We start from the raw sequence: 20,467 nt of genomic DNA on the forward strand, positions 1-20,467 counted from the left end.
CCTTTTTTCCTTTTGGAGAAACTGAGACTCATAAAACATACATCATTTACTAAAGGTCATTAAAGTATTAAGTATAAATAGTCTTTTTTTTTTTTTTTTCAGGTTATTGATGGTGGTGGTAGTAAGTTGGGAGACAGAACTCTGAACATATTTTAAAGATATACTGTAGAAGTGAAATTAACTGGTCATCTTTAAATACTTTTGGTACTACTTTTCAAACTGTTCTCCAGCAGTGCTGTTCCAGTTTTTACTTGTGCTAACACTATTAACTCAAATCCTTGACAAAATGGGAGAATATTTAGTTCTCTCTCTCTCTTTCTCTGTGTGTGTGTGTGTGTGTGTGTGTTTATCCATGAATTATCTACCACTTTAGTTTGGTTAAGACAGATTATTTATGGTAACTTAAAAGTACAATTAAACTTTTTTTTCTTTGAGAGTTAGGGAATAGAATGTATAAGAAAATATTTATATGAAGATGGATTTCATACAGAATAGACTGAAACAGAGTGAGATTGTTGGCCTGGTGACTAGATCAGTGATGTTTGGTCTAGTTGGGGGCAAGTAACAATAGTTGAGAACCTATATGATAATGTTGTGGAAGACTCAACAGGACATGGAAACTAAGTGGGGTGAAGGAGAAGTCAAAAATGAATGGGAGGGGCTGGGGATATAGCTCAGTTGGTAGAGTGCTTGCCTACTTGCCTAGCATGCATGAGGCTCTGGGTTCAATCCCTAGCACCACCAAAAAAAAAAAAAAAAAAAAAAAGAATGGGAGTCTCAGCTTTTTTTTTTTCTAAAAACACAGAATAATTTACATAGATAGCCCATGGATTTAATCTGTTTGATGGTATCTGTACTTTTATTTTATACATTGATGCCCCCAAATACTTAAAAAAATTAAAAATTAGAAAAAAAATTTTAAATTAAGAAAAATTCACAAAAAATTACCATTTTAACCACTTTAAGCTGTATAGTTCAGTGGTTTCTAGTGTGTTCCCAAAGTTGTGCAACCATTACCACTATTTTCATCATTTCCATCACCCCGAAAAGAAACTGCATACTTCCCAATTTCAACCTCCTCTCATCCCTTGGAAACCACGAATCTACTTTATATCTCTATGAATCTACCTAATCAGGACATTTCATAGGTGGCCTCTTGTGTCTGGGTATTACTTAGTGTAATGTTTTGAAGGGTCAACTGTGTTGCAGCATTATCAACATCCCATTCCTTTCTATGGCTGAATGTATTCCATTGTATGGATGTTCCACATTTTGTCTATCAGTTGATGGACATTTGGGTTCATTTTACATTTTTGACTACTATGAACAGTGCTTCTGTGAATATTTGCATTTAATTTTTGTGTAAACATATATTTCCAGTTCTCTTAGGTATAGTATATAGCAGTGGAATTCCTTGTTCATATGGTAACTCTTATATTTAACTTGCTGAGAAACTGCCAAAGTATTTTTTTTAAAGTCAATGCAACATTTTATATTCTCAGCAGCAGTGTATGAGCAGTCCAATTTCTCTTCATTATTGTTAACAGTTTTTATTTTACATTTTAAAAATTATGGCCTTCCTCCTGGTCTGAAGTGGTATCTCTTTATGGTTTTGATTCAAACATATTTTTATGTACTTATTAACTATTTGTATATTTTCTTGGGAGAAATGTCTATTCAAATTCTTTTCCTATTTATTTGTGAAAGCCTTCTCTTGATTTATGTTTTCATTTAACTTAAAACCCTCTTTATTTTAATGGGTCCATTTTACCATAAAATGCTGTAATTTCCTTTCATAGTACCTTTATTTCAAATGGCTCATACCTATCATTTTTTCTTCCAAATTGTGTTGTGAGCCAAGATATCACAAGCTAATTACAGTATTTGTGTTTTACTTTCTTTTTTTAATTGTATAAAATGTGTGCTTTAACCATTTTCAGGGGTACAGTGCAGTCATACTAAATCTATCCACATGGAGCAGTCATCACCGTTGTTCAGTTCCAGTACATTTTTGTCAGCCCAAAAGAGACTCTATGTCAATTAAACAATAACATTTACCAATTTGTACTATCATGGGGGTCTCTTGAAGTAGAACCTAATTTGAGTTCATTTAAAATCTTTTTAACTACAGGCCAAATTTACTTAAATCAGGACTGTGTAACAAAAAATACCCTGTCAGCTATTCATGATCTGAATTCTGGTTTGTGATAGCAATTAAATTATGGTACACATTAAAAAGCCATAAAACATTTCTGTTTTATAATAAAAATGGCAATGACTATTCTTTATTAGTAGTTTTTTGAGGTAAGCTATTAAGTCTGCCTTTTCTCCCTTCTCCTTAATGCCAGTGAAGATAATTTTTATTCCAGGGATGTACTTTTTGGGATTCTCCAAATACGCCATCAGCGTATCCTCTCTACACCTGATGCCTTTATTCTTATTGGTGGCTGTGTGAGAAAATCCAATAGCATGACCTGTTTTCAGCCCAGACAGATAACAGAGATTTGACCCACTCTTTTGCTTGCCTCCCTTTTTCCCCAGAGTGGCACTGGGCACACTTCCAAACAAAAATCTTACCTGTCTCACCATCATACATTTTTATTTCACTCTTGTCGCTAGTGCAATGAAGGTTTCTGCTTGGAAGTCTGATATCCTGCTCTCCGTCTTTATCAACTTTGACTAATTTTTAGAATATATTATATAAAAGGAAGCATATTCTTTAATTTTCATATTTGTCACTAGTTATTTTTTGAAGGGATGATTTCTTGAAATGGCAAATATAGTGGTCATCTTGAAAATGTATACATTTTATCATAATATCTGAAATGTATACAATTATGCAGTATATATAATTTGGCATTGAAATACTCATATTTATATATTGTAAAATTTACATATTATTTTAGGAAACTCAAGAATATACCCGAAATGTTGTAAGATATTGCCTTGAAGCCCTTCAAGATTGGTTTGATGCTATTAACTTCGTAGATGAGGTATGTATATTTTTGATATATGCAAAAGCATTTAAGAAAAATGTTAAATTTAATTTAACATTGAAAATAATGAATTTTTAATGGAATAAGGGAAAGAAGTCAGAATTAACATAATATTTTGCTTTTTAAAGCAAAGGGGAGAACATTTCTTGACATTTAGAAAATTCCAGTGTAGCAATCACGTCTGCTTATTTCTTAGAGAGGATAGGCATGATTTCTTTTTATGTTAAGTGTATGTGTGTCATTGTTTCTCAGGAGTGAAGATTAATTTGAGTTGTAGAGATTAAAGTGTCAGTGCAAATTTGAATAGGATAGGGGAGATAATGAAAAATGTATTACAACTTTATTAGTTGGATAGTGTTCTTTTTAAAGAATGAAAAGATGTACTTGAACAGAGATAATTTTTATTAATAATAGAGAAGAGTTGGCACAGGACATGTTATGTATGAATTGAATAGTGATTACTTTTGTTAGTCAAGTTTACCAGAAGCCCCGTCTATTCCTCTTATGAAGTGGGGTCAGAATATCCCATATACAGAGGAAAGAGTATTTTTTTTTTTTTTGTAATGGGGATTAAACTCGGGGTCATTCAGCCACTGAACCACATCCCCAGCCCTATTTTGTATTTATTTAGAGATAGGATCAAACTGAGTTGCTTAGTACCTTGCTTTTGCTGAGGCTGACTTTGAACTGGGGATCCTCCTGCCTCAACAGCTGCTGGGATTACAGGCGTGTGCCACCGTGCCTATCAAGAATATATTTTAGACAGCAATGCCCCTCACCCCTAATCTCCTTTCTGAACCTTGGGCAGTTAGGAGTGTGTGTGTGTATGTGTATGTGTGTGTATGGAGAGGAGTTGAATTTTCTTTCTTTTTCTGTTTTTTTTTTTTTTTTTTTTTTTTTTTAATTTTGACACAATCACAAATTTACTGAGAAATTGGTAATGCAAATAGGTTTCCTTTCTAGAATCATTGAAGAGTTAATTTGTTGACTTGATACCCTATGATTTCCAAACACTTTAGTGTATATTTCCTACAAAGATATGCTCTTCTATAACCAGACAACAACTATAAAAGTCAATAATAGGGGCTAGGATTGTGGCTCAATGGTAGAGCGCTTGCCTAGAATGTGTGAGGCACTGGGTTTGATTCTCAGCACCACATATGAATAAATAATAAAAAATAAAGGTCTATCAACATCTAAAAATTTTTTCAAAAAGTCAGTAATATATTATTATTCATCTAATTGTTTAGGTTTTAGCACTTGTTCAGTGATAACTATTATAGCAAAAGAATTTGGTTCAGAATCACGTTACAATTTGTTACCTGCTTCTAGTCTCCTTCTGGAACACTTTTTCAGTTTTTCTTTTCCTTTTTGTTATCTGTCTATCTAGGATTAAATCCTAGGGCACTTTACCATTGAGCTACATCCCTAGTCCTTTTTAAATTTTATTTATTTTTTGGTACTGGGGACTGGACCCCCTTAACTACTGAGCCAGGTTATTGCTGAATTGCTTAGGAACTTGCTAAATTACTGAGGCTGGCTTTGAACTCACAATCCTCCTGCCTCAGCCTTCTGAGCTGATGAGATCAGAGGTGTGTGTCACTGCACCTGGCCCTTTTTAAAATTTTATACTTTGAGACAGGTTCTTGCTAAAGTTGTTGAGACTGGGCCCCAATTTGAGATTCTCATGCCTCAGCCTCCCAAGTTGCTGGGATTACAGGTGTGCACCACCATGCCTATCCTGGACTGTGACATTTTAAAGCATGTAGATAAATCATTTTGTAGAATCTTCCTTAGTTTGGGTTTGTCTCATGATTAGATTCAGATTACATATCATTTCTGGAAATATTACGTAAGTGAAGTTGCAGTTTTTTCATTGTAACTAGTAACTTACGATTTATGTTTGTTCTGATGATGTTCCCTTTGATCACTTGATTAGGGTGATACTTGGTAGACTTGTAATTGTTTTATTTAATGGGTTATAATCCATTACTATTATTATTTGATGCTCAAATTGTTTTAGATTTGGCCAGAAAGAACTCCTTCAAGTTGGTTTCTGGTCCTATTGCTTGTTCCACAATTCTTTGAGTAATTCCGTGGTTTATGTTACAAGATGTTTAGGCTCACACTATAGCTTCTTTAACTCATTTTGGAATAAGTAATTTCTTTAAGGATACCTGGTTATTGGAGAATAATATTTAGAAAGCAAGAACTGGGTGCCAGATGTGCTCATTATTATTGGGGTGTCAGTCTTCTCAGCCCTCATAGTAAGCAGTGGTTAGGAGTACAGTGTATTTTATGTACATGTGCACACACACACACACACATACACACACACATAACATACATATATATATGTACCTCTATATTTCTTTTTCTATGTGCAGTAAAAGTTAGGAGTTCAAACTGATATTTTATATCACTTTTTTGTTTGTTTTTGGTGTTGGGGTTTCATCCAAGGGTCTTGTTCATGCTAGATAAGCAATCTATCATTGAGCCCTCAAACAGATATTTTAAATTCCAGAGGTAGGGGATTATAACTCAGTGGTAGGGTGCTTGCCTAGCACTACCACTGAGTTATAATCCCAGCACCCCCACCCCCAGGTAAATAAATAAATAAATAAACAAACAAACAAATAAATAAATAATAAAATTCTACTATAACACCATAGACCTTATTCTGGTTATGTTCCAATTATGAGAAACCTCACTTCCATCATCACTTATTTGAGGTGTGGTGTGTATGACTTTTTGACCATTCAGGTTTTAATTCCTATGTCAGGCAAATACTTCTTATGTTAATTAGCACCCCACCTCCCTTTTCTTCCTAAGCAACCTCTGACATCTCAAGTCCTCTTCCCACTTCTGCATAGTTGCCCTGAACGTGGGCTCTGACATCCCTCTTTAGGTTCCTCACCTATTTTGTCTGTTCTGCCTGCTTGCAAAATATGCCTGTTTTGTCCTACTTGCTCCTTAGTCCCCCAGTGGCATTAAGAGTATATTGTTTAGGAAGGGAAGAGTCCTGTTTAACTCTGATCCTTCCTGCCCCAAATTAATCTATCTTCCCCCCATCACCCCTCTTCTAACATTTGTGTTCACTCTTTGTCTTCAGCCTGGACAATCTGGATTTTGTCCTTTTGGATTCTGATTCTATCTTTACCAAATTACTTTGTATTTTTTTTCTTCAGTAATTGTTGATCTTTAAGCTTAAACTTTGTTTATTTGAGTAGTAATGAACCAATCTTCCTAGAACACACTCTAGTTTCCAGAGAGCTCCCTCCTACTTTTAGCCTGCTGTATTCCTTTTCTCTTTCCAGGATTAATCCCTCAGCGGTATTTTTGACTTTTTTCAACCCAGTTCTTACTTGTACTTGAAACTTTCTTTAGAAATTATTGTTGAAATGGCGATATTGTTAAGATAATAGGAAGATTGAAGTAGGGGAAAGTTATATTATACACAAGATTATGTAGTAAATGATGTGAAATCAATTCATAGTTAGATTCAAGAAGGAGTTAAGGATATTTAGAATCATTTGTGATATACAGAGGGAGCTGAATTCAAGGAAATAGTATATTTTCCACACAAATATTTTTAGGAAAATGTTGAATGTCATGAAGAATTTAAATTGATTTTTAACAGAAAAGAAAATAAATATAGAACATAAGGAATAAAAAGATGGGTTATGTTTTTATATAGTGTTTAAAAGTTTTTATTATTTCTTATTTGTAGGTATGTAGTGGAGATAGAGATATTAAATGACTTGCCTATAGTTATGTAGCAAATTACTAGTGGTTTTGGGTCCAAACCTCATGTTTCTCAACTCTTTGTTTAATAGTGTTTCAGGTATGCTAGTTTTTGAGAACTTTAGAGTCAGGCAGGTAGGCATGTAAATTGTTACTTTGCTACAGTTCAGTTAACTATGTGACTGTAGACACATTTTTAAAAAAAATGTGTTTTTTACGTTTTTTAAAAATATCTTTTAACATTGCTCAGTCCATTTTCTCATCTATTGAGTATCATAATATTAATCAATGAGGATTGATTAAGACACACATTACATGTATGATAATTATTAGTTCTTCTGTCCTCGTAGGTGGATGTCAGAAGTTCTTATCGTAAAACAGTAAAGATTAAGCAAATAATATATATTGAACTCAATAAACCAAATCAAATAATTATACAGAAACAGAATGGAATAAATTTTCTTTTATGGCAGACCATTTAAGAAACCTCAAACGTGAATATTATGTGGGGTGGTGATTGTTAATATGTAGCAGAGAGATTTGACTAGAGTCTTCTGATAAAAGGATATTAGAATATTTGTTTGGAAATATTCATTGAATGTTTGCAGTGTTATAAACAGTAGGAGACAGTGATGAACAGACCCTGATTTAAGGATGTGGAAGATAAGTAAATGGTTAATTTGATTTGTGCTTCTGTGAAGTTGTGAGCAGGTACTATGGGGAGAACAGAAGGGAGCTTCTGATTTAGCCTGAAGGACTCAGGAATAGAGCTTCCTAGAGCAAGTGTCAGTTGAGCAAAGTCTTAAAGATGTATTATTTTGAGGGGTGAGGGGAGAAGTCTGTACAGCATTCAAGGCAGAGGGAATAGCATAAACAAAGGAACAGAAGTATGGTGACTTAGGCGGCCCTGCCTGTGGTGCATAACTTTATGTGACATGAGATGAAACTGGGAAGGTAAGCTTTGTCTTAGAAGTTAGAAGGGTATCACAAGGCTAAAAGGGTAAGGAATGACTAAAAGATTGTGAGTAGAAGTTCAATATTGAATTAATGTTTTATTAAGACTATTTTCTGTCAGCATACACAGGTTTCACTAGAGAGAAGTTATATCCCCAGCACCGCAAAAAAACAAAAAAAAAACAAAAACCCAAAAACTAGAGAGAAGTTATGTTAGTCAAGGTTTGTTTGAATGCAAGGGAAACAAATAATTTGAAGCAGTTTAAGTTAAAGGAGGGATAATTTATGATGAGTACATAGGGTGTCTCAGGGACTTAGGGCCCCTGGACCTCAGGAATGGACTGGAATGCTGAATAGAAGCTCCTCTTTTGCCTTTTCTTTGCTCCATGTATCTGTCTCATTTTTTCCTTCCTCACCATGCTTCTATCTTCATGTGATAAACTAGTCCTCTTACATTGGCCTAATGTTGCAGGTTCAGGCATATTCCAAGGCTGTCATATGAATGTCTCTACGTCCCAGTTCCACACTTTTTTAAGAGTGAAGGAAACTCATTGTTCTTGTTAAATTAGGTGTCCTTTGCCCTGTTTTGATTTCAGTCAGATGTGGGTATTTATAAACTTGACTTTCAGGCCCCAATCCCTGTGTGTGGTCATGGCGACTGGGGAATGGGGATGTGAATATGCTTTGAAGAAGATGGGAGGATCATGAGTGAAAAAGATACCACATCAGATCTCTTACAGAGGATAAGAGTAGAAGCAGAGGCTACCACTACGATCTAGGTATGAAATGTTGAGAGTCTAAGCTAAGGTTGGTTAGATGTGATGTAGAAAGAGGAGAAAGTGGATTTGTGAGATACTTTAAAAATCAAATAATCAGAGGTAGGGATTGTGGCTCAGTGGTAGAACACTCGCCTAGCAGGTGTGAGGCACTGGGTTCAATTCTCAGCACCATATATAAATAAATTTTAAAAATGTCTATCAACAAAAAATCAAATAATCATAATTTGGTGCCTTGAGGAGGAGGCTTTTGAGAAGGAAGGAGACTACTTTTTAGATTTTTATTATGTAGAATCTGGAGAAGAACCATCAAGGGGGATTGAGTTTTAGGGCAAAGATGCTGAGTTTGGTTTGGACACTGTATTTATAAAACCCACGGTATATTAAGTGTTGATTTCAGTAGACACTTTAGTGTGATTTCTGCTGAGACTTAGAAATTATTGGAGTAGATTTAGCAATAAAAGCTATGAATCTAGATAAAGTCATGTGTAATGAGAACAGTAGCAAATGGAAAATGGAATTCAGGGACACCAGTATATACACTAGGGGTGAAGAAAGAGGAATTTATCAAGTGGCCAAAGAGGGAGCATGGAATTTAAGACGATAGAAAATGGTGTTTACAATATACTAAAGCACTCAAAGGTAAAATAGAGTCCATGGCTTAGTAGTTCATAGCAGTATGTATTAGGTACTATGTCATTTTACTTATTTTTTAACAATCATTTTATTGTTTATTATTCCCACTTTACAGGTTAGGCAACTTATTATGCACAGAGAAATTAAGTTGCTTGCTTACAGTTTTGTGGTTCTAGGTGGTAGAGTTAAGTTAGGATTTGAATATATACATACTAGTGTGTTCTTAATGACTGTGCCTAAGTGATTTCAAAGAAAATTATCAGAGATTCTTATTTAACTAGTTGGTGTAGACTGTTTTACTAAAATGATTATGGTAATGAAAGTCAAACTTTTATTTACAAGAACAATTTTTTATGTCCTTCACATTTTGAAGAGGATGTTGTTCTCATTCTGGTTTTTAAAAAGATAATTTCAGAGATGGTAACATATTATGACTCTTTATAATCTGTAAGATGTTATTATATTGGCACAATTACCTAAATGTTTTGGATAATTTTTTTTTTTTTTTTTTTTTTTTTTTGGGTAATGGGAATTGAACCTAGAGGCACTTTACCATGGAGCCATATTCCCAGACCTTTTTATTTTTAGACAGGGTCTCACTAAGTTGCTGAGTCTGGCCTCGAACTTGAGATCCTCTTGCCTGAGTCTCCCAAGTTGCTGGGATTACAGTTGTCACCACTGGCCCTGGCTCAGGATAAAACATTTATTTTTGAAGAGCAGCACCCACTCAGGGCAGACCCTCCACCCCTTTCTTCCCGCTCCGAGGTGTGGAAGGAAGAGGGCCAAGGCATGAAGGGACCCAGCAGCCGACACCTTGGCCACCCCCTGGGACAGGAGGCCTTGGTGCGCCCTTCCCTGTACACTGCTGCCACCACCACTCCCGCTCCCCACACCCCTAACCATCCCTTGGCAGTGTGGGGAGGGGGAAGGAGTTGGCAACTGGAAGGAAGGGATGCCACTGGTGTTGGTGGGTGCTGCCCCCCCCCCCCCCCGTCCACCCCACGTTGAGGGTGGGCAACACCCCCAAAGCAGATGGGCGCCTCCCCGATCGGAGAGCGTGTGAGAACCTCCCCCCCCCATAAAACTTTTTTAGCAGAAAATATTTAGTAAAAATTGATAACAGCATTAAGAACAAATAATAGCTTTTTGACTTTTCTTATTTGTATAAGAATGACAGGTGTGGTGTGCTTTTGCCCTTTAGTGATATGATCCATGGGAGTCACAGATTTAAAATAAAATTTTTATAATATTCACAGGCTGCCAAATATTATTGACATTATTTATGAAGTTTTGTTGTGTAGGCTGATGTTTGACCTATACAAGGGTTGACCTATTCAAGGAGTGTCTCACCCGGCTGTGAGGAAGGAATCTAAGGATAACCCTGCATATGTACCTTGGTTTAGACTTGTCTGGTCCTCTTAATGCTCTGAATATAGCAGTGGAGTCCAGACAAGCTCCTCATTTTACCACTTTTGAGCTTCAGGAAGTTTTTTGTATTTTCTAAGCTTGAATTCTCTATTGTTGAATGGAAATATACTAACATAATAGGTGCTTAGTGAATATTAATTGAATTTATTATTATTATTACTATCATGTTTGCAATGCATGCAATTGAAGAGTCCCTAAATGGACTAATGCAGAGGGAAATTGTTCCATTCCATTTTTTATAATGATTATTTGCTTTAGCTTAAGTTAAAAAAAAAATCTATGCTGGAGGCTTCAGAGGACTCAAAGATGAATAGTATATACTTTCTGTCAGGGACTTAGGTGTTTAAATTTGGAATAATTCTATCTGTAGTGATTTTTAAAGCAATACTTCTGAAATTTTAAGTTTTGATAAAGTTTAGGGATTAAGTGAAAGTATGGTTTTAACACTTTAAAACATTCTTAGAACTTCTGTTAAACATTCTTTGATTTGTGGATTTTGTTCATTCCAGCCAGCTCCTAACCAAGTCACTTTTCATCTGCCACTACATCGTTACTATGCTATGTTTTTGAGTAAGGTAAGACTCTCATTAAACAAATTGTTTTGTTTTAAAATTGTCATTTTTTATTTTGGGAAAAATATTGAATTACTTTTTTTTTTTTTTTTTTTAATAATTTTTAGGCTGTAAAATGTCAAGAACTAGATTTGGATTCTGTTTTACCAGATCAGGAGATGTTAATGAAACTAATGATTCACCCACTCCAAATTCAAGTATGTATTCAAATTTTTAAAAAGTTTTGAATTGGGTTCTTTGACTAAATGGTACTTTCCTTATTTTATTAGTGTGCCTTTATCATTGTTACTATAACCTAAATGTTTGGAAACATTAAAAAAATTGAATTCTTGTGTTTTTGCCTGATTATATTTAGGTGTTTTTTGTTTTATGAGATTTAGCTTTAATTTCCCCAGGAATTCTTTTCACTATATTTGCCTATAGAGGAATTTAAATATATTTAGCATTGTTTTGGATGCCATTAGGTTTTAGCTTTTGGGACTCCCAACATTTTATTTTCCTCACAGTTTAGGGAAATTTCCTCATTGGTTCTCAGTTTCCTCATCTGTAATGTGAAAAAAGAGAAGTATTAGCTTTAGTAAGCACTGAGATTTCTTTCAGTTCTCACACTATAATTTTCTGGGCCAGTCTTTTATATACATTAGAGGAACTTGCATGTCAGTTTATTTTTCCTAGTTATTGGAGATTGCTAATCATTGAATTTCAATAGTAGGGGTTAAGAACAGGTAAAAAATAAAGTTATAACTGATTAGTTGTAGTAGATATTGGAAATAAATACATTATTCTAATAGGGTATGAATCCTATTATTCTAGTAGGGTCCTTCTTAAAAGACCCACATTCTAATTTATTCTAATAGGGTCCTTTTTAAAACACCTCCAGTTATTTGGAAGATGAGTTGTTTAAAGGTTGAATTAGGTTGAATTAAAGATATAGGTTGTATTCATTGATTTTTAAATAGCCAACTTTATTTTATGCTCATTCCATTGTGTTTCTTGGAGCATAATGTTTGTGTGCATTTTTTGAGAAAGAAATTAAGTGAAAATGAGCACTAATTTCTCATGAAAGATTTCAGTAAAATGATTACAAATGTATCTAGAAGTCATCTTTAAATATAACTCACATATAAACTCCAAAAAAGGTGGCTACATAAAATATAATATTTATTTGAAAAATTTAAAAATATGTATTTGAACTGAATATCTTTTTATCCAACAACTTTTTTTTTTTTTTTTTTGGTTTGTTTTTGTTTTCTGTCAGTACTGGAAATGGAACCTGAGGCCTTGCACATTCTAGGCAAGCTCTCTACCGCTGGGCTGTATTCTCAGCCTTTAAACTGAATATCTTTAACCTTAGAATGCCAGGTTTATATTATGATTAAGTCATGAAATATTTAAGAATGATTATTTAATATAATATGATTTTATAAAGACTGAAGTTAGGTGATTTATTCTCTAATGTACTTATTTTGTATTTTATTAGGCAAGTCTTGCTGAAATCCATAGCAATATGTGGGTACGAAATGGTTTGCAAATCAAAGGACAAGCCATGACCTATGTCCAGTCTCATTTCTGTAATTCCATGATAGATCCTGACATTTACTTATTACAGGTAAGTCAACTTGATAATATTGAGTTGTGTTTTGAAGTGTCTAATACCGTGGAATTTTAGTTTATAAAGGTAACAAAGTAATGACATGGAGAGGGCAATACCTATGAAAGTTATTACATTTTGAAGGAAAGGGTTCATATGGTACCATTTGGGGCCACAAAGCTCCATAAAGTTTTGCTCAGGAGGTAAGAGGCAGGAGTGAGAAGACCTAGGCCAGTGCCTTTGTTTTGGTTTCTGTAGGAAAGACAGGGCAGGGGAAACAGTTTAGACTTGATTAGTTTGAATGATTCTGGTGGGATTTATGGCATAGTGGCTGTACTTGACTGTATATATTCAGCTCTGCTTCGATTTAGAGGAAATACCATGTTGGTGTATGAGTTAGATAAGGTGAGTTGGTTGACTTACTTGAGGTGTATGTGCTGTAGTAAGATTTTACTATATTTATGACTTGGGAGGGAAACACTCTTCCAGGTCAGTAATTCCTTACACCCCATGATTCAAAACCTCATAAGATACAGGGAAAAATGATTAAGAAGTAAAACAGAATGTTAAGATATAAACTTTTTTCTTTTTTTTTTTTTTTAAAGGTTTGTGCTTCTAGACTTGACCCAGATTATTTTATATCATCTGTCTTTGAACGGTAAGCATAATTTTATAAAGAAATATTTGGAATATAGGTTAATTTTGTTTTAACCTCTAAAAATCTATCTCAAATATTTATTTTTATAGATTTAAGGTGGTTGATTTATTGACAATGGCATCGCAACATCAAAATACAGTACTTGATGCAGAGCACGAAAGATCAATGCTAGAAGGAGCTCTTACATTTCTTGTGATTCTTTTGAGTCTTCGTTTACATTTAGGTAAAAACTACTAATATTAACAATACTTAAATATTAACTATTTTCTTCCCTTTCCTCCCTTCTCCCTGGGGCAATAATCAGTTTATGGAAAAAGGAAAAGATACAGATATGTTTAAACATAGTTTCAAATTCTCGATATGTTGTGCAATTGATGTATCTTTTAGAACAGCCTTTAAGAAAATTCCTTTGGGGGCTAGGGTTGTAACTCAGTGGTAGAGCACTCGCCTAACGTATGAAGTACTTGGATCAGTCCTCAGGACCACATAAAAATAAATAAAGTAGAGGTATTGTGTCCATCTACAACTAAAAATATTTTTTTTTAAATTCCCTTGGTTAAGGGAATCCTTTGCTTTGCAAATAGCAGGGTAGTTAAAATAGAGTTAAATTTGGGGCTTTGTATCCTTCACTCTTTAATTTGAAGCATCTTATATTTGGCAAAACAGCTGGATAAAATGTTGGTAAGTTTTTTCTTTATCATTTACATTCAGACTTATTGATTCTATTTTAAAAATTTTAGGAATGTCTGATGATGAGATTCTCAGGGCAGAGATGGTAGCCCAGCTATGTATGAATGACAGGACACACAGTTCGTTGCTGGACCTCATATCCTTTTTAAAGTTTAATGTTCTGTTAGTTGTATCTAAAATAAAAAAATGATTTTTATGAATTAAAAGTATATCAGTATTTTAATTAAAAATGCTTTTCTGAAATAGAAAAATAATACAGAATAAAATGGATGCCATTTGTTTGTTCAAGTGTGTGTTCAGGAGAGGCGACAGGTATTTTTAACCCTATTATTATCTCTCAGGAGTCTTCCCTTAGTCTTCAGTATAGACCTCAGAGATAGTGGTTCTGGACTCTCCAGGAACTAACATTCTAGAATAGTATTAGTGAAAGGAATTTGGGTATTTTAGAAAAGGTAGCTAACTAGGTCTACTTTAATCTGTGTAGCCAGATTTGGAATTCTAGTTCACAGTGGTATACCTTGTAATTACCATTACCAGGGTTTTAAACATTCTGAGGATTTTTTTTTTTTTTGTTAGAATTCAGTCTTGAAAAGGAAAAAAATATTTTCAAGTTCGTAGATTCTTGTCTGCAAATCAGAAATTTATGGTTCTTTTCATAGGACTGAGCATATGATAGGTACTTTTTTTTTTCAGTAAATGAACATTTAGATAAAGAGTATAATGTTATTTTGTGATGAAAATATTTGAGTTTAGTGAGTATATATCTTATGATTTCATTTGGAAAAATTGAAAGTTTGGTTTTGTAAAATAATACCTCTTAGAATGCTTATGTGATTTCCTTTAAGATTTTCATAGACAACATCAATTTGATGTTTGAATGATTTCATTCATCCACTGTAGACTGTGTGGTGCTGGTTCAGAGCAAAAACATTTTCTGTAACTTTTTAATTTAAAAAGAATTATATATTTTAATGTGAAACAAAAAGAGAAACTTTGTATTTTGCTGCTTTCCTTCTTTGATTTAACTTGCTTTGCATCTTTTTTCTTTGAGAAAATTTCGTGTTTTTGGAAAAGTGATCTCTGCTCATAAAAGTATTGACTAATGTTTAATATATTCTTTATGTTTTTCTAAGGAAAGGTACAGTATTTATAAAATGATCAAAATGGAAATCAATTAAATTGTTTTCCTCTATTTTCTGAAATTTGATGAATTCATTTGGGAGGAAATATACCTGGAAACTACTTCATCATACAGTACAGTTTACTAGTTGGCTCCTAGATTTGAAATATTGAAAAAGAAATCAGAATTAATAAAAAGTTACCATTGGTTTGCTAAATAGCCCTCTTGTGGCCAATTTTATATATTTCATATATTGCAACCAGTTATTCCCCATTGGAGTAAAATTAATTAGGAAACCATGACAGGATATTTTGGAAAGGCTATGAAGTTGGCTTTTTCTGATGATTTTTTTTTCTTGACACATACATCATATTCCAGAAAATCCCAACCCCAAAAGTGGCATTATCCCAGGCAGTTACAGCTTCGAATCTGTTTTATCAGCTGTAGCTGATTTTAAGGCTCCTGTTTTTGAACCTGGAGGTTCTATGCAACAAGGCATGTATACTCCCAAAGGTATGTTTATATAATAAGTTCTCTCAAATATATTTATGTACATAAATTCCTTCAACTATCAGTTCTCCAAAGGTGAATTCTTTTATGCACTGAAAGAAAATGTTTACCTTTTATTTATTCAGTTTTGTTTTTTTCTCTCAGCTTTCTTATGAAATTTATGTATTTTATGGTAAAGAGTAATGTGTTTCCATTTATTTACTTATCTTTCGTTTTATGTTATAATTAGGCTTCTTAGAGGACTCTTAAATTATAAGAGGAATTTTAGATATGAATTCTTTTTGTAAGTGACCATAACCATAAATGAACCAGAAATTATAAAATATGTATTTAAAAACATCTTGAATGTTTTCTATATTTTATTTTGAAATATTTCTTACTTCCAGTTTTTAGTTTGAAACAGTTCAAATTAAAACCTGTATAGAATGCTGATGAAATTTGCAAATTTGAACCTATATAAATATAGAAACTCTTTCCTTAAGTGATTAGTTTTCTAAGATTTCCCCCCTAGATTCACAGATGATATACTTGAGAAGAGCCAGACAGGTGAAGTTTTGATTCAATCTTTATTTTTTAACTTCCAGATTTTTGCTTAAGTTAAAAATTTGAAGGGAATAGTAGTTATGTGCTCCTCAACATTCATTTTCTAAATGAAAAAGCAAACTATTTTGAAGTTTTATCTGGTATATACCATGTTTGGTGAAGCAGCAGAAAAGCCAAATCACGTTAAACTTTTCAGAGAGTTCACAAGAAGCAAGAAAAATCTAGAGTTTCTGGTTGAAATGCATTCCATTAAAGAAAAAGCAGTATTTATTTATTATAAAGAACCCTGTGTCACACATTTAGGTGAATTTAGGAATAAAGTGACATTCTGGTGTAGAGCAGTGTTTATGAAAGTGTAACGTGTGGATTACCTCTGCCAGCCTCACTTGCAGCCATTGTTAAAGACACAGGTTTCTGTACCTCATTCCCATCTGCTCTCATCAGAATCTCTGGGGAAGGAACCTGAGAAACTACTTTTTTTTTCTAAATTTTGTAGTTGTAGATGAATAGGATGCCTTTATTTTATTCGTTTATTTTTATGCAGTGTTAAGGATTGAACCCAGTGCCTCACACGTGCAAGGCAAGCGCTCTGCCACTGAGCTACAGTCCCAGCTCCAAGAGAAACTACTTTTTAAACACACTCTTAAGATGGTTTTTAAGCCCATTTGAGTTTGAGACAAACTAGGGACCATAGTTAATAGTTTCTTGTATTAGAAAGTTGAATTTAGTTTAAACTCTGTATCATGTTTTCAAACATTAAGAATTTTGTTAGGATGAAAGAAAAAAAATTCTTAACCAGGAAAGAGATATTCTCAAGGAAATGATTTCTAAAATTTTTATTTTATTAAATGAGTTAATTTTGTTTTTTAAACTTCACCTCAACCTAAATATGATTCTTAGGTTATAGGTTTTTATAGGCAGCTTGCAATTTTCCTATACACTTTAAAAATAATTACATAATTATTAAATTAAAAACCTTTATGCACTTGACATTTAAAAGTATCTTGTATTTTACCAGTAGTACACATAAAACATATGGGATAGTGGTTCATAATTATGCAGAAGGTAAGGAGAACAATTATTAATTTTAGCAAGGGGACAGAAAGAAAATTTTTTATAAACCAAAAAGGTGTATAAAATAAGACCCTTGAAAATCAACAGTTCATTAATTTTTTAATCTGATTTCATAGTTATACCTTTGGATACTTTTAAAGATCTTTCTTACTTTCTAATGGGCACCTTACAAACAACAAAAACAAATGAACTAAACTTTTATGGTGGGGCATTGTTATATTGCAAAACTTTTGCTCACTAGTATTTGTACAGCTTAAGAGAACATAATACTGAAATTGTGATTTTTGAATTAGAAAACTAATTAGAGCATCAGACTTATTAAGGCGAATATAATAAAATTGAACTATTTCATTTTTAAAATTTAAACTATTTAATAAATGTAATAAGTCATTAGGAATTGACTTTATTCCTAAGAAGTCAGTGTTCTGTTTCTACTTTTTTTGAAAAATAGCCGAAGTCTGGGATCAGGAGTTTGACCCTGTCATGGTCATTCTTCGAACAGTTTACCGTAGAGACGTGCAGTCTGCAATGGACAGATATACAGCATTGTAAGTTCACCAAATTGACTAGTTTCACAATGGAATATTTTGTGTTTATATGAGAAACTTTCAATTATAACCCATTTGCTATATTTTCATGAAAGTATACCCTCAAATCTTAGAGGAGTAAATATTTTAAGATTTTCAAAAACCAATCAGACTGATATTATGTTCTCAAGATCTTTATCAAAAATTTGATGTTAATCTATTAAATTTATGAAATATGATTACTAAATAAAAATATTACCTATTTAGTTACTCTTTGATCAGTAGATTTTGAGGTGTGGTTTTATGTTGTTATACTTTTGAGCCAGTAGAGGAGGCACAAGTTAAGAAAATAAAATTGACTTCAGAGATGATGGTGGTTGTCTATGAAAAGTGTGAAAATATTGCTATGTTCTCGACAACTGAGAAAACAAAGCAAAATGAATTTTATAGTTTTAAATAAAAGTTTGAAATGTTGATGACTGCAGAAAATAAAATTTTGAAGGATATCTTTTTGATGAATTTGATTTTGTACTTTATTGTAAATTGTAGACTTTTTTTTTTTTTTTGGTACCAGGGATTGAACTCTGGGGTACTTGGCCACTAAACCACATCCCCAGCCCTATTTTGCATTTTAGCATCTTTTTTTTGTTGAGGCTGGCTTTGAACTCTCGATCCTCTGGTCTCAGCCCCACTAAGCCTCTGGGATTATAGGTATGAGCCACTGTACCTAGACTATTTTTAATGTATTATTTCCACCTCTTTTTAAATCTTAATAGTTAATATCATCTTGCTGAACATCAGTGTCTTTTATCTGTGCTTTCTTAAAGCTTAAGTTAAATATTTTTAAAAACAAGTTTAAAATTATGCAGATGTCTTTGATCTTGAGGAAATATCCAGATAACTATCAAAGTATAATTATAGATATTACATGTAATTGAAACTTTTCCTTTTCCAAGATTTACAGTAAGAGATATGTGTTGAGTTTCACAGACAACTTATCAGAAGAAAATTGTAGAGTGTGGAATTTTAGCATGCTCCCCTTTCCCCTAAAGAAAATAAGGAAAACCTAACAAAACAGAAACAAAACTATGCTTAGCCATCAGCATCTCTCTCTGCCTTTTCCTAAAAACCCTTTGGGGAAATAGTCTGAGGTTCTCTTTTCTCTCTTTCTTTTCTTTTTTTTAATATTTCTTTTAGTTGTTGATATACCTCTATTTATTTATTTTTATGTGTTGCTGAGAATTGAACCCAGTGCCTCACACATTCTAGGCAAGCGCTGTGTCACTGATCCACAACCCCAGCCCTTTTCTTTTCTCTGCCCTTTTTGTTTTTCCTGTGGTGCTGGGGATTGAACCCAGGGCCTTGTGCGTGCAAGGTGAGCACTCTACCAACTGAGCTATCTCCCCACAGCCCTCTTCTCTCCTTTCTTAGCCACCTCATTTTGTTCTTTTCATTTGGTTTGGTAATAATCTGTTTGCTTATAGGCTTTTACTAAGTTTTTAGTTTTTTGAGGGACATTATATCTCAGCATTGGCACGTAGTAGGCAATCAGAGTTTATTTGTTAAGTGAAATAAATTTAAATAGTGTGAATCAAAAAATGAAAAATGAGCAGGAGGATGCTTTTGTGTTAAATAACTAATGTAGTTTTCATAAATGGCTAAGTGGACTTCATAAACTTCTTAAGTTGCTCTGCCTTTTTTTTCATGTTGTTGTTGGTTAGGCATTTTTAATATATAGTGAATACATAAGTATAAACATATAGCAAACTTAATATTCTCTTTTACTTTGTAGCTAAAGAAATTTGGACCACATTTGGGCTCAAACTTGAGTGCTTTGAAGGAGTCATTAAATTATTAATGTAAACTGTTTTAAAGGGAATATTTTATTTAACAGTACCTATTTATTTATTGTTTATTATATGCCAGACACTCTGAAAGGAAAACAGAGTTGTATCTTCTATATTTCACTTAGCAAACTTTTCATTTAGTTCCAAGCAGTTTCTTTCTTTCATGTAAAGTAGTGTTTCTCAACTAGTGACAATTTTTGTCTCCCAAGAAACACTGGCATTTCCTGAAAACTTTGAGGGTTGCTACTGACATCTGGTAGAGTCTAGGTCTACCCCACAACCAATAATTACCTTGCCTTAAATGTCATTAGGGCTAATGTTGAGAAATGTGGTTTAGATACATACCATGTTTGGAGGAATTCTGTGCTTTCTAATGTGTTATTAATTGTTAAGATCTATATCATATTTTGATTTATAGCTACTTTGCATAATCAGATAAGACTATATCCCCAAAGCTGTTTTTAATCCTTTTTTCTATGTTGCTCTTTGTGATTCTTAATTTTTTCAGTTCCTCAATTAGGCTTTTGAGTTCCTGTTCATTTTTTTTTTTTTTTTTTAAATATAGTTTCTCAGCAGTCTGGACATTTTTTTTTTTTTTTTTTAAGAAATGTATACTGAAAGCAGTAATAATAGATGACAAATGTACTCTAACTGCAGACTATGAAAGGTTTTACTCATTTTCTTATATTAACCTTTGAAATTCTATGTGAAAATCATTATATTTATCTGATAACATTTTGTTTACTTAAATATGTCCATGAAGGAATATATTTCTTTCCCATGTAAAACTTGGATTTTTAA

The 20,467-nt window shown here is 33.2% G+C and overlaps 1 protein-coding gene and 1 pseudogene across 8 annotated transcripts in view; one reads left to right on the forward strand and one right to left on the reverse strand.

Moving 5' to 3' along the window:
• UBR3 (ubiquitin protein ligase E3 component n-recognin 3) overlaps positions 1 to 20,467 on the forward strand; it is a 210,515-nt gene that overhangs the window by 79,808 nt on the left and 110,240 nt on the right. For all 7 annotated transcript variants that reach the window (XM_079135462.1, XM_079135466.1, XM_079135463.1 and 4 more), the window contains 7 exons: positions 2,907 to 2,993; positions 11,044 to 11,109; positions 11,214 to 11,303; positions 12,587 to 12,715; positions 13,303 to 13,355; positions 13,445 to 13,578; positions 17,744 to 17,840. In XM_079135462.1, coding sequence (XP_078991588.1) covers positions 2,907 to 2,993; positions 11,044 to 11,109; positions 11,214 to 11,303; positions 12,587 to 12,715; positions 13,303 to 13,355; positions 13,445 to 13,578; positions 17,744 to 17,840 — 656 coding nt within the window. The remainder of the gene's footprint in view (positions 1 to 2,906; positions 2,994 to 11,043; positions 11,110 to 11,213; positions 11,304 to 12,586; positions 12,716 to 13,302; positions 13,356 to 13,444; positions 13,579 to 17,743; positions 17,841 to 20,467) is intronic.
• On the reverse strand, positions 328 to 2,900 carry LOC306658480 (cytochrome c-like; annotated as a pseudogene). The gene has a single exon. The product of its transcript is annotated as a cytochrome c-like (transcript).

Source organism: Sciurus vulgaris (genome assembly GCF_902686455.1).
Source record: "Sciurus vulgaris genome assembly, chromosome: 3".
Lineage (NCBI taxonomy): Eukaryota > Metazoa > Chordata > Mammalia > Rodentia > Sciuridae > Sciurus > Sciurus vulgaris.